Source organism: Gopherus flavomarginatus, chromosome 9 (genome assembly GCF_025201925.1).
Source record: "Gopherus flavomarginatus isolate rGopFla2 chromosome 9, rGopFla2.mat.asm, whole genome shotgun sequence".
NCBI classification, from domain to species: Eukaryota; Metazoa; Chordata; order Testudines; family Testudinidae; genus Gopherus; species Gopherus flavomarginatus.
Genome location: NC_066625.1, coordinates 70321261 through 70333738, shown reverse-complemented (window position 1 = coordinate 70333738; position 12478 = coordinate 70321261). Strand labels below are relative to the sequence as shown.

General features: G+C 36.9%; 1 protein-coding gene across 4 annotated transcripts in view; it reads right to left on the bottom strand.

Moving 5' to 3' along the window:
- The window catches only part of AP4E1 (adaptor related protein complex 4 subunit epsilon 1), a 35840-nt gene that overhangs the window by 11399 nt on the left and 11963 nt on the right, over positions 1–12478 (bottom strand). For all 4 annotated transcript variants that reach the window (XM_050966877.1, XM_050966878.1, XM_050966879.1 and 1 more), the window contains 8 exons: positions 8591–8713; positions 8387–8496; positions 7664–7803; positions 6754–6866; positions 6487–6605; positions 5150–5452; positions 4251–4365; positions 780–915 (listed from right to left, as the gene is read on the bottom strand). In XM_050966877.1, the coding sequence (XP_050822834.1) occupies positions 780–915; positions 4251–4365; positions 5150–5452; positions 6487–6605; positions 6754–6866; positions 7664–7803; positions 8387–8496; positions 8591–8713 (1159 nt within the window). The remainder of the gene's footprint in view (positions 1–779; positions 916–4250; positions 4366–5149; positions 5453–6486; positions 6606–6753; positions 6867–7663; positions 7804–8386; positions 8497–8590; positions 8714–12478) is intronic.

Below are 12478 nucleotides of genomic sequence, written 5' to 3'. Positions count from 1 at the left end.
AGTGAGAAGCCAGGGATGAGACATATAGTGAGACTGGAACACATTATTTCATAGGAGTGTTGCACTTAGTAAGTAGTGAAAACCCGTAATGTATTTGAAGATGCAAAGCACTTTGTAAATGATGCACATCATTGTATGTTTGGACTCTATTTTAAAAATCTGAGATGAGTTAATTTTCTATTCAACTAAAACTAACCTCAACACCAGCAGAGCCTAATACCAGCACAAGAATCTGCTTGAACACTCTGGACAGACTCTCAGATAAAGCACAAGACTTGCCAGACTTGTAAATATTCTATGGCTGTAAGTGCAACGAATGAGTAGGGAATTTCTGACTAAGTTCACATTTCAGAAGTTCTTCAACAGTAGTTGTGAGGAACATCCAGCTGTTCCATGATATTTTAAAGATGTTAAGTTCCATTTAATAAATAACTAATTTGTGTGAAACTATAATTATTCATGGACCTCTGTAATAAAGGAAATTTCCTTAAGTTTCAGACTTTTGTACTGTCTGAAGAGTAAGATTCAGAAAAGCTTGCATTTTCACTGCATAAATTTCTTCTATCTAATCTGTCAAAAAAGGTATCCTTAATTATTTCTTTTTTGTATACTGGATTAGCATAGTGATTTCTTTTTGCACAATAGCTGTTTTTGAGAGCCACTGTTCTAAATTAAGTCCCATGTGATTGAACAAGTAGCAAAAATTCAGTCCCTGACAAGAACATAGGTTTCACTGCACAAGAAACTCTATATTTGAGTTCAAAGATCGAATAACTCACTCTTTCTGTCCTATCTCGGCACTATTACCAGACATGTCTGAACCAAGAGAAAGACCAGCAGGAGACTGCCGGCCAGTGAAGCCAGATGAAGACATGCTTGAAGTAAACGACAATCCATAAGGTTCAAAATTCAGAGCTGCAATACAGACAGAACGGCATTTATCAAGATGGATCATAAAACTTAAAAAAAAAAAAAAAAAAAAAGTCTAGCGCCTTTAGAAAAAGACAAGTTATTCTAGCTAATATTTGTCATTTCCCAGTTTTTACATTCGGGATTTTATCCTTATTAAAACCAGTTGTTCCTGTTGCTGATTTTTTTATTTTTTTTTAGTTTAGACCAGTGGTTCCCAAACTGGGGTTCATGAACCCCTGGGGGTTCAGGAAATGTTACAAGGGGTTCTCAGGGAAAAATTCCCTGATGGTGGACAGAGTTGTCCCTGGGGACCCCAGGCAGCATGGGCCCAGCAGCCCGGAGCACCTGGACTTCCAAGAGCTAAGAAGATCAAAGCAAGAATATCTATCACACTGAGGAGATTTAAACTTCAAGACTCCTTATAAGTAATGGAAAGGGAGGGGGATCTTTTTTGCTGTTTTTAAAATTACTTAGGCAGCTAGTATTGTTTTTTTAAATTATTATGAAAAACAAGTTAAAGCTTTGTTGTAACATGCGTTGTTTGCCTGAACTACTTAACACCTGAATGATTGTGTAGGAGGAACTCTTTGAGTTGGCTTCTTAAATACCTTCCTGCTGTTTCACATCTGATACTCCTTGATGAAACACAGGAAGCTTGTCTTATAACAGGCTTATTCAAAATGATACAAGCTACAAAAGTGAGATCTTGGAAGAGTGTTGCCATTTTCATAATGTAATGAAAATACTGTAATGATAAATAATAATAAATAGTGTGTAATAAGCATGTCATAAAAATAAATTTAATATTTCCAAGATCACTGCTTTTATAACTTATGCTCAGGTAAAGGAGAAAATCCCTGGAAATATTCATTTTTAGGAGGGGGTTCATGAGACGACATTTTAGTGAAAGGGGTTCACACGTTAAAGTTTGGGAACCACTGGTTTAGACAGATAGGCTTTTTCCTCTCTCAAAGAAACATGTACACTATACTTGCTTAGTTCATACATAAATTTACATACAACTTTTTTTTTTAAATTGAAAAACATCAGAAGTGATTTTCTCCCCTAAAAATTATTGTCAATACTGTTTTTTTATTATTATTTTCAAGAGACATTGCACAGGACCAAAATAAACCAACTTCTGCATGTGCTCTTCAGACTGCACATCCTCTAATGTGTTTTGAATCCACATTAAGTTTGCCCTCTCACACAAATTTTTTTAGAGCACATACATAGGAGAAGCTCTTAAACTGTTTCATGCTTATAGCACTATTCTTTTGGCAATGGAGCATGCAGGCAGTCATCGAAGCTGCTATGGTTTTCTGTTCCAATCCTTAATGGAAATAACCTTTTGCGTTTGCAATAGCATTCTTTGAGAGTGTAGGATTTGGGTTTTTACTACATTTTTTTTTACAAACACTTCAATATAAATTATCACAAACACTTAGATCTCCACAAAACCATAAGGTTTTCATGTCACTGAACCAGGACCGGCGCTAGGGTTTCTCGCGCCCTAGGCGCATGGCCATTTTGCCATCCCCTGCGCTGATCCCGCAGCTCTGGTGGAGCTGCCGCAATCATTCCTGCGGAGGGTCCGTTGGTCCGTGGCTCCGGTGGAGCTGCTGCAGGCATGCCTGCGGGAGGTCCACCAGAGCTGCGCAAGCAGCCGACCGTCCGCAGGCATGACTGCGGCAGGTCAACCAGAGCCGCCTGCCGCCCCCCCGGCAAAATGCCGCCCCCCGAATAATCCTGGCGCCCTAGGCGATTGCCTAGGCTGCCTAAATGGTAGCGCCGGCCCTGCACTGAACACACTGTCAGCAATATTATTAAATTGAAGTCAACTATTTCACCTCTTTTTAAAAAGATGTCTAAACTAGTAGAAGATACAAATGACTACCTGAAGAACCACTGTTTGCATATTTGATTTCTATAGATGTTTCTTTATAAATCCATAATAAACTGCACACCAGACCGCCACTTGAAGATGTTTAACAAAGTAAATACCAGTAATTCAGCAATCAATTCTTCCACATGAAACAAAGAGGAACTAAATATATTTGTATCCACAACCAATATCAATGTTAAATACTTCTTAAAGTGTGATTTTTCTATATCCCCTGTTTCCACAGTTAAGATTTCACCTCCCAGAAAAACAGGACAGCACAAGCCATAAAACTTAACAGAAAGCCAGGAGTACCTACCGTGCTTAAGAAAAACAAATGCTAGAATTATCCATACTATGCACAAGACTACTCTCTTTCATCTTCCACGGTGAACCACAACATTATACACTTCTAATCTTCCTCGGGACTTCACTTAAAACAATTTTTTGTGCATAGCTACAAAATGCATTCTAAATATATACTAAAGATATATATTTAGAATGCATTTTGTAGCTATGCACAAAAAATTGTTTTAAGTGAAGTCCCGATAGGGTATATCAAATAATTCTGCTCTTAAATCTATAGAATCTTTCTATTTAAGGTCTTTATAAGGAATAGCCCCATTATCTACACCGTTTATATAAATAAAGCAAAAGTGATATTTCTTCTAAAACACAAAGTCCAAGAACCAATGAAGAAAATTCTGATGGACAATAGTGTGACCAAGATGTGAATTCTAAGTACTATAAAACTTGGAATTCCTAGCCTTTATCTTAATTCCCCCTCCCTCTCCCATACCCGCCCCCCAAATCCCACAAGCTGACAGGAAGCATGGGACAATGTTCTGGACTCCAGAGCAACAAGCTATTTGTAGATGGAAGTTACACATGCTAATCAGGTATGGCATTAGCCAAGTCCCAAAGGGAGCTTAGTTCAATCTTCAACAAACAAGAGGTTTTTGGATGAATCCCAGTGGCCAAGGGTGAGCTAAGAAAGTGGCACAAAGTAGCAGAGGGTCTGAAGAATATCACAGAGGAGCCTGAGATAATCTGCATAATCAAAAACAGAATGAAAGATAGGGTCCTGGTGCACACTATGGGTTTGATCCAAAGTTCAATAAAGTAAATTGGAGAATTTTAATCAACTTCAATGGACTTTGGACCAGGCCTTGTTTGTAAGCACTGCATCTATAACCTACATAATTCAGGGAGCTGGGTAATATCATTTTACTGGTTCTAGATGGCCTTAAAACCTATGAGGAAGTGAATCACTCCTACCATTGTGGATGACATTTTTAAATGGAGAGATAACATTCTGGGGAAGATGCTCTCTGAAGTAAAGTTCAATTAATGCAATTAAATCAATGGTGTTCTTACACCAACGTTATACTAAAATTGTAATTTTTTTTGTTTGGCTAATTTATCATACACTTAATAAATATGAAGCAACACTCACCTTTTTCCTGAGAAAGCTTCTCCTCCTGTCTCTGGTGATGTGGTTTATATGGTGCTGCACCACAGCTAAGTCCTTCAGCCACAAACCCATCTAGGAAAGATAAGGAAGCATCTACCTACATTGAATTCAGAAAGACAGTAACAATCAGAATCTTTCCACTAAATGAAACTAATGTTTCTTAACAAAGGAACAATCCATTTTATAACAATTCAGCATACTGACATCTCACAGCTCTTCCACCTGCATCACTTAAGAAGATCATGTATTCCATACTTACACTATCGTCCAAGGGAGTATTTTGTATATAGAAGGTATTGAGTTAACATGTTAAAACAGAACACCAATTTGGACAGTAGGTCTTAAGCATAATTAGCTTCTCTACAATTTTCCAATCTCACTGGTATGTTTGGACAAGAAATCTTGAACAAAAGACCTTGCATCCCAACACAATCTATCTGAACATCATGTAAATATACTAGTTTTACAGTAAAATTAGTCAGGGAGGTAAACATTTCCCTTCCCGAATACTATACCTCAATTCAACTACTAGTAGGTTGTTCTAACAAAAAGTAGAACCACAAAGACAATCTAATGCTGCATAATACTGGATATACAAAAGACTGAATTTGCCTTCCTAAAAAAATCTATTTTATAAAACAACAAATATGAATGTAGCATAGCAAATGACAACTTCATTGCTCATTGCCTCTTAATATCACCAGCACATCCAGATTTATCAAGAGTCCCACTAACAGTGCTTATTGCAACTCATTCTAAGTGATTTGATAGATTTGCATCTTTCCTCTCAGATATAGCTAAATATAATCATTTAAAAATACATATTTTATAGAAATACATGAATTTGTAAGCACAGAATACATATGTTACAGTTATCTTACCATTATCTCATCACAACTGGCATCAAGCGGAAGCAACTTTTTCATCAGCTCCTTATTTTCACACAGATGTTTTAATTCAAAGGCATATTGCCTAATGCATGTGTCTAGAGAAGTGCTGAATTCCTGGATTAGTTTATCAACTGTTTTAGAACAGGACATACGGGATGACATTTTAGTGATTGCAGTCATAATCCAGGCTTTTGTTTCAGAAGTAACAAAAGTCTGCTTCAGCAACCTGTGCAGTCTTGTTATAGTGGTTTCTGGATCACCATCATTTGTAAGGTAGGAATACTCCCCCAAAACCTATGAGCAAGACACAGATATAACAGACATTCCGTTATACAGGCATCAGTGCTTTCATTTTGGAAATTAAGATGTAATGGTAATACTCTTACATAAAATCCACCTTGCATTAAACAAATCTTATAAAATAAGGAAATCCTTTAAATTCTGGACTTTAGAAATAATTTTTTACATTATATATCCACTTTAAACAAAAACAAGCAATATACTATAGAAAAAGACATAAGGTCTGCTGGTTTTCGAGTACTGCTGGCTGGTCCTCAGTTTAAGATCATTTCACTGTAGTTCTATCTACTCTACAAAACTGACCACCACTCAGAACAGTGGTCAGCAACCAATCCTCTCTAATCCTGAAAACAGTTTAATTATTAGTGCATAGCAGATCAAGCTACTTCCATTTATTTAAAAAAAAAATCTATCTCAACTTAAGGTTTCTGTTGGCAAATCAATACTGTTTTCCATAACAATGCCTGTCATGTCTACCCTAGCAATTAAATTGTTTTCAGCACTGGTTCAAGGGGACCCATTTGCGACAATCGTAGTCATCAAGGAGCAGATTTTCTAATGCAGATAAGGTTTTCCAAACTATAGTTCAGTTTTAATTGGAAAATGCTTGAGATTACATTTTATTGTTTGTGAAAATGCAAGTGAAATACATAAGCAGGATGCCAATTTTTGGTTCATTAAATCAAGTAGCTGCCTAGCACAGTGCTAACCCAATAGCTATATAAGTACAATTAACCATCTGCTCCCGTTTCCAGTTCAAGTGGAATCTGCTTGCTTTCACAAGTGTCACAGAAAACAAGTTCAGCAGCTTGGCAGGTCATCATAAGGTTACAAATGCATTTCACAAACACATACAGCCTTACTATGGAAAAGACAGAAAATCTCACAACCACTGAAACAGGTGGTTGGTAGAATAAATTTCAGTGTAATAAGTTTAAAAAAAAAAAAAGAATATAAAGTTCAAAAAGCCATCACTTATGACAGGCAGTTTTCACACCTATCATATTTTCATACTGCAGCAGCCTTACCCAACTCATAACTTGAAGAAATTTCTGTGGATAAAATGTATCTTCCTCCTCCAGCAAAGAAAGATAAGACTGGACAGCATAAAGCCGAAGCTGCTCATCTTCCTTTTCATCATCAAATCCTAAAAAGAAAATGACACATTATTAAATATTTGCTTAAAAAATTATGCTGCATGTGTCATAGAATTCAAGACAGATTTAGAAAAATAAAACCAAGACGTTAGCTAACCAAGCATGGCTTCTCTTTATAGAATTCAGTAAGTTACCCACCTTCAGCCAGCAGCCTCAAGAAGTTGTTTGGGATGTCAGGGTGCATTACATCTCCTCCTACCGAAAATACTGCATTCATAGTCTGAATGAACCACCCATTGTCAGGGGCATACGTTTCCAGAACGTTAAGGGAAGATAAACATTATACACTAGTGTATATCTTATCTATTTTTACTTACAATTAAAAAAAAAAAAAGATCTAAAAAGTTTTGAGGGTACATACATATATGGAATATCTGAACAGACAAGTCTTTACTATTGAAATGTTTTCCAAGCTAAGGAAGGAGAAAAAGGACAAACAGGGCAGTTTTCCCAGAGCCTGTGGTTCCAAAAGTGTTACCATATGGAACCGTGAATCTTTTTTCTTCTGAGTGTTTCGCAATCCCAAAGCATGCACCATTGCTGTCCTGCAGTGTTCTCATTTAATGAGGATGCTTTTTGGACTACTGGGGATTTTTTAAAAAAAATTTTTTTAAACAAAGCCATATCAAGCTCCACAACTATCTATTTCATTGGAAGAGCTGCACTCTACTAGGAAAACCATACTCACAGTTAGGAAGTGCTGAAGTCTAATTCAATAAGGCAGAAAACTCCTTCTCTTCTTCACACTACAGTGCATGCTTTTTAAAGTTCTCTTTTAAGAGAAGGTTATTAATATTAACTTAAAAGGTGAACTCCAAAGCAAAGCCCAAATGCTTCAGTGCCCTTTACTTTGTGATGAAATTAAAAAAAAAAAATGTTGAGATCATTATTTCTTCTGTTTTTTTTACATTTGAAATAAAGAATTATAGTATCCTAGCCTCCCTCTTTTTCCTGGAAGGCCACAAAATGATCTTTGGAGGATGTGAATAGTGATGTCACATGAAGCTGTAACAGAAGCTCTGGTTATAAATCTTCAATAAAAGGATATTTCTCAGCTAATTCTGCTATTTTGCCAGTTAAGTTGATGATGGTATATTCTTCCTTGCTTTGTCTTAAGTAGTCCAGCATCTTTTGAACTATGACAGTTACATTCTGCCCATTGGTAATTCTATAGAGAAGCTCCAATGTCTGAAGGGAAAAACAAAAGAAACAACATTTAAGTAACTCTAGTCACACAACACAGGAATGACACACCGACAGGAACTTAATACACCTCTACCTCAATATAACGCTGTCCTTTGGGAGCCAAAAAAATCTTACCACATAATAGGTGAAACCGTGTTATATTGAACTTGCTTTGATCCACCCGAGTGCGCAGCCCCGTGCCCCCGGAGCACTGCTTTACTGCGTTATATACAAATTTGTGTTATATCAGGAGGTAGTGGTGTACATAGTGCCAAATTGGACAAAAATCTCAAACACATATTGTTTTATTCTCACATCATACTGGTATTTATCTTCTTAAGGAATGTTTTTAGACTGTTTTTAGAATGAAATAGAAGATTTGTAGAAAAGGAAAGGAGAAAACAGAGTATGATGAGGGCCAAGTTTTCTATTTAATTCCTTTCACACAGTTACCACGGCCAAACAATATAAACCTGCCTTTGATGACGCCACTATTGTTATATTGGCATTTACTCTAAAATGATGTTAATATGGCATGAATTTTAAACATTAAGCTCTCTTTGTGGGTGTTCAAAAATCAACTTACTTCCCTTTTGATGATAGGATCAGGATGGTCTAGACACTCAATTATTGTCATTTGGTGCTGAAGTGCTAGATTAGGATCCTGCTGGATAACATAGGTCAGCGCCTTTAGTCCTAGAAAATAAATTATTCCATAAAGATATGACAAAAGATCACATACACATGATCAGATTAAAATCTTCTTGCTGAGATGATCAGGTATCCTTACCTAAATACTTCAAATTAATTTTAGGTGATAGAACAAATTTTCCAATGCATTTGGCAGCCTTCTCAAGCAGATCAGATTTGGGGCAAATGGTATAAATTGTTTGTACACATTCAAATAAGATAGCTGGGGAGAAAACAACAAATGTTAAACAGCAATAATTTAAGAATATACATTTCTATAACATGCATTTTCATAAAAAAGCTAGTACATACAAGTAAAAAAATCTTCATGTCAAATGACGACTGTTTCTCTAGAAAGGGGTTGAGCTTAATATGTTAAAGAAATCTAATATGCACGCTGCATGCAGATTTCTGGGATCTTAAATATTATCTCATTAAATATTTTAAACAAGTGTTACTGTTTGGATGTGAAAAAATGTCCTTCTTTCAGGCAAGCAATAGCCCTACTGCATATCCCATGAATGTGATTCACCCAACTAGATGAGATTTCAAGATTGTCCCGTTTAGAAGAGGCCAAATAATGTAGCTGGAAAATGGCTAGGTTGGGTACGTAGTCACCATTGCAGAGTGGATTTCAATTACTTCGCACAAGTGACTGGAAGTATTTTCTCTGCTTTATCATCCACATACCAGGAAGATGACATCAGAGGAAGATGATAATGTTTGTTTCTTAATGTAGAAAAATTTTGCAAGCAGTTATTGTTAGCAACATCTGGTATCTGGTAGGGAGCCTAGTACAGTTTACGTAGTAGGTTGGATAGATGAAGTACAGAAAGGGTGGGCAAAAGCTCAGTAGTTTGACTTAAAAAAAAAAAACCCCACAAGAATATACTTCTCTGTCAACAACAGACAAGACTTTGGGGCCCAGCAATGGATTATTAAGTCTTTAGGGAGATAAATTTATCTAAAACTGATTTGCCTTTTATGTTTAGTGTACGGAAAAGTTTGAATTGATTTTGCTGAACAGAAGTTTCCACCATCCGGTATTCTGACTGACTTTCAGGTAAGGCACATTCTTTTGGACTGGGGGCCTAATCCTATTCTCACTTAAATTAATGACAACTCTCTCACTGATTTCAATGGGAAAAGAACTGGATTCTTGGTCATTTTCTCTTTCAAAAAATATTTATTAAACTTTTCAGTTTTGTAGACAGCTTCCCAGCCCTGAAATTTGTTGTAAAATATAGCCACTGAAGAGACTACATAGTGTGGCGGTCCAAAAAGAAGCAAAAAGTAAACTTTAAAGGTTTTCACAGAGACTCAAAATTATCATTGGACTATCAGAGCAGCAGTTAGGAAGTCATTATGAACAACCAAGATCAACAAACTTTATGACACAGACAAAAGGAACAAGAGCTCAGAGGCATAATTCCTCTGAGAAAAAAAATATTTCTGCTGGGAAAAGCTAAATGGGATAACAAGTGAAGTGAAGAAAAGGAGATACTAATTAATCTTTTAGGGCACCAATTTAGGTGAGTCAATAGCAAAATTCAATATCCGAGCTGGATTGCCAACTGGTATTTAGGACCATGGCAACAATTCACTTGCTCTTTCCACATCTCATATAGGTTAGCCATGGGATGAATAGACCAGAATCTATCAATTGTTAGCAATTAAACTAAATATTAGAAAGGTATGTGCACTAACTGTGCAGCTACATGAAACAAACTAGGAATGTCTTCAAGGTATGGCTTTTAATATTACAGAATTGACTATTTTGCAACAAAGTAATCAGATTTTAACATTTTCACATTTCCTTGCATCATAGATTCTTTAGCACTGTATCAATAATTAATATAGCAAGCAAAGGAATGCACATGTAAATTTTGTTTTCTGTGTACATTTTGTGTACATTTTACTTGATAAGTGCCAAAATAAGGCTTTTTACATATGGTTGTCTACTCTGATCCCTAAAGTATTTAACATTCAGTCTTGGGAATCCAATTTCCTCTCACTGTGCAGAGAATTTATGCACATTAACTCTCTTGAGAGTTGCATGTGTAAATCCATCACACACTAAGAAAACAAATCCCTGAATGTCTATGTTGCTGTCATAAACAGATAAGAAAAGTTAATAGCACAGAAGTACTTTATATCTCTTTGACTGTAAAGGATTAACAAGTTCAGTAAGCCTGGCTGTCACCTGACCAGAGGACCAATCAGAGGACAGGATACTTTCAAATCTTGAGGGAGGGAAGTTTTGTGTGTGCTGTTAGATTTCGGTTGTTGTTCACGTTAGGGGCTCAGAGCGATCAGACGTGCAACCAGGTTTCTCTCCAATCTCTCCAATACAGGCTCTTATAAGTTCAGACTAGTGAGTACTAGGTAGATAAAGCAAGTTAGGCTTATGGTTGTTTTCTTTATTTGCAAATGTGTATTTGGCTGGAAGGAGTTCAAATGTGTATTTGGCTGAAAGGAGTTCAAATTGGTATTTTGCTGAAAAGATTTTAATTTGTACTTGTATACTTAGGCTGGGAGGGCATTCCCAGTGTCTATAGCTGAAAGACCCTGTACTTATTCTATTTTAAATTTACAAAGATAATTTTTACTGTTTTTCTTTCTTTAATTAAAAGTTTCTTGTTTAAGAACCTAATTGTTTTTTTATTCTGGTGAGACCGCAGGGGACTGGGTCTGGATCCACCAGGGAATTGGTGGGGAGAAAGGAGGGAAGAGGGAGAGAGAGGCTGATTTCTCTCTGTGCCAGGATTACTTTCTCTCAGGAAGAGTCTGGGAGGGGGAGAGAGAAGGAGGGGGAAGGTGGATTTTCCTCTCTGTTTCAAGATTCAAGAAGTTTGAATCACAGTGATCTTCCAGGGTAACCCAGGGAAGGGAAGCCTGGGAGAGGCAACGGTGAGGGAAAGGGTTTACTTTCCTTGTGTTAAGATCCAGAGGGTCTGGGTCTTGGGGGTCCCCAGGCAAGGTTTTGGGGGGACCAGAGTGTACCAGGAATTCCTGGTTGGTGGCAGCGCTACAAGTACTAAGCTGGTAATTGAGCTTAGAGGAATTCATGCTGGTACCCCATCTTTTGGATGCTAAGGTTCAGAGTGGGGAATTATACCATGACAGTTGCTGTTCCTGCATAAAAGCACACCCCTGGCATACAAGTGAAACACAGTGAATGGATGGTTATAAGATTTAACAGATGTTTCATCAGTATATCATTTGACAAAAAAAAATTTTAAAGAAGGGGTGGGTGAGTATTCTGCATTTAATGTGCATCTCACTTTCATTAATGCTTAGAAAATACAACGAGTTAAGGAAACAGACTCCTAGAACTTTGGGGTATACGTTCCACTGTTATTCAGACACTTTCAAAACCACGTCTTAATTTTCTATCAACTGCTGGCAACATTTATGGCTCCGTTTTAAAACCATGAAATACTACATTTTTTTTTTAAGAGTAAAAGAACAGTTGTTAATTTAGTGTTCTAGAACCTTAGATATTTGTGCTTGAAAAAGATAGCAAAAACAAACAAACCAACCCACACATCTTTTAAACTCTCCATAGTTTGCAATATGCCTTTAGGAGTTTGAAAGTATTATATCTTGTTGATTCTGCTCTATTGTCAAATATTGTTTTTAACAGTAAACTAACATGACTGTTTGCAACAATTATAAGATTTACTGTAGTGTCTTATGTCAAAACACACTTTCACATGCATCAGTATCAATGAGCTCTGGAAATAATTTAACAACAGATTCTAGAGAGCAACTCAAGAGATCAGTGGGGAGGGATAGCTCAGTGGTTTGAGCATTGGCCTGCTAAACCCAGTTCAATCCTTGAGGGGGCCATTTAGGGATCTGGGGCAAAAATCTGTCTGGAGATTGGTCCTGCTTTGAGCAGGGGGTTGGATTAGATGACCTCCTGAGGTCCCTTCCAACCCTGATATTCTATGATCACAAATGTGTTTGCGAAAGGAAAAGACAT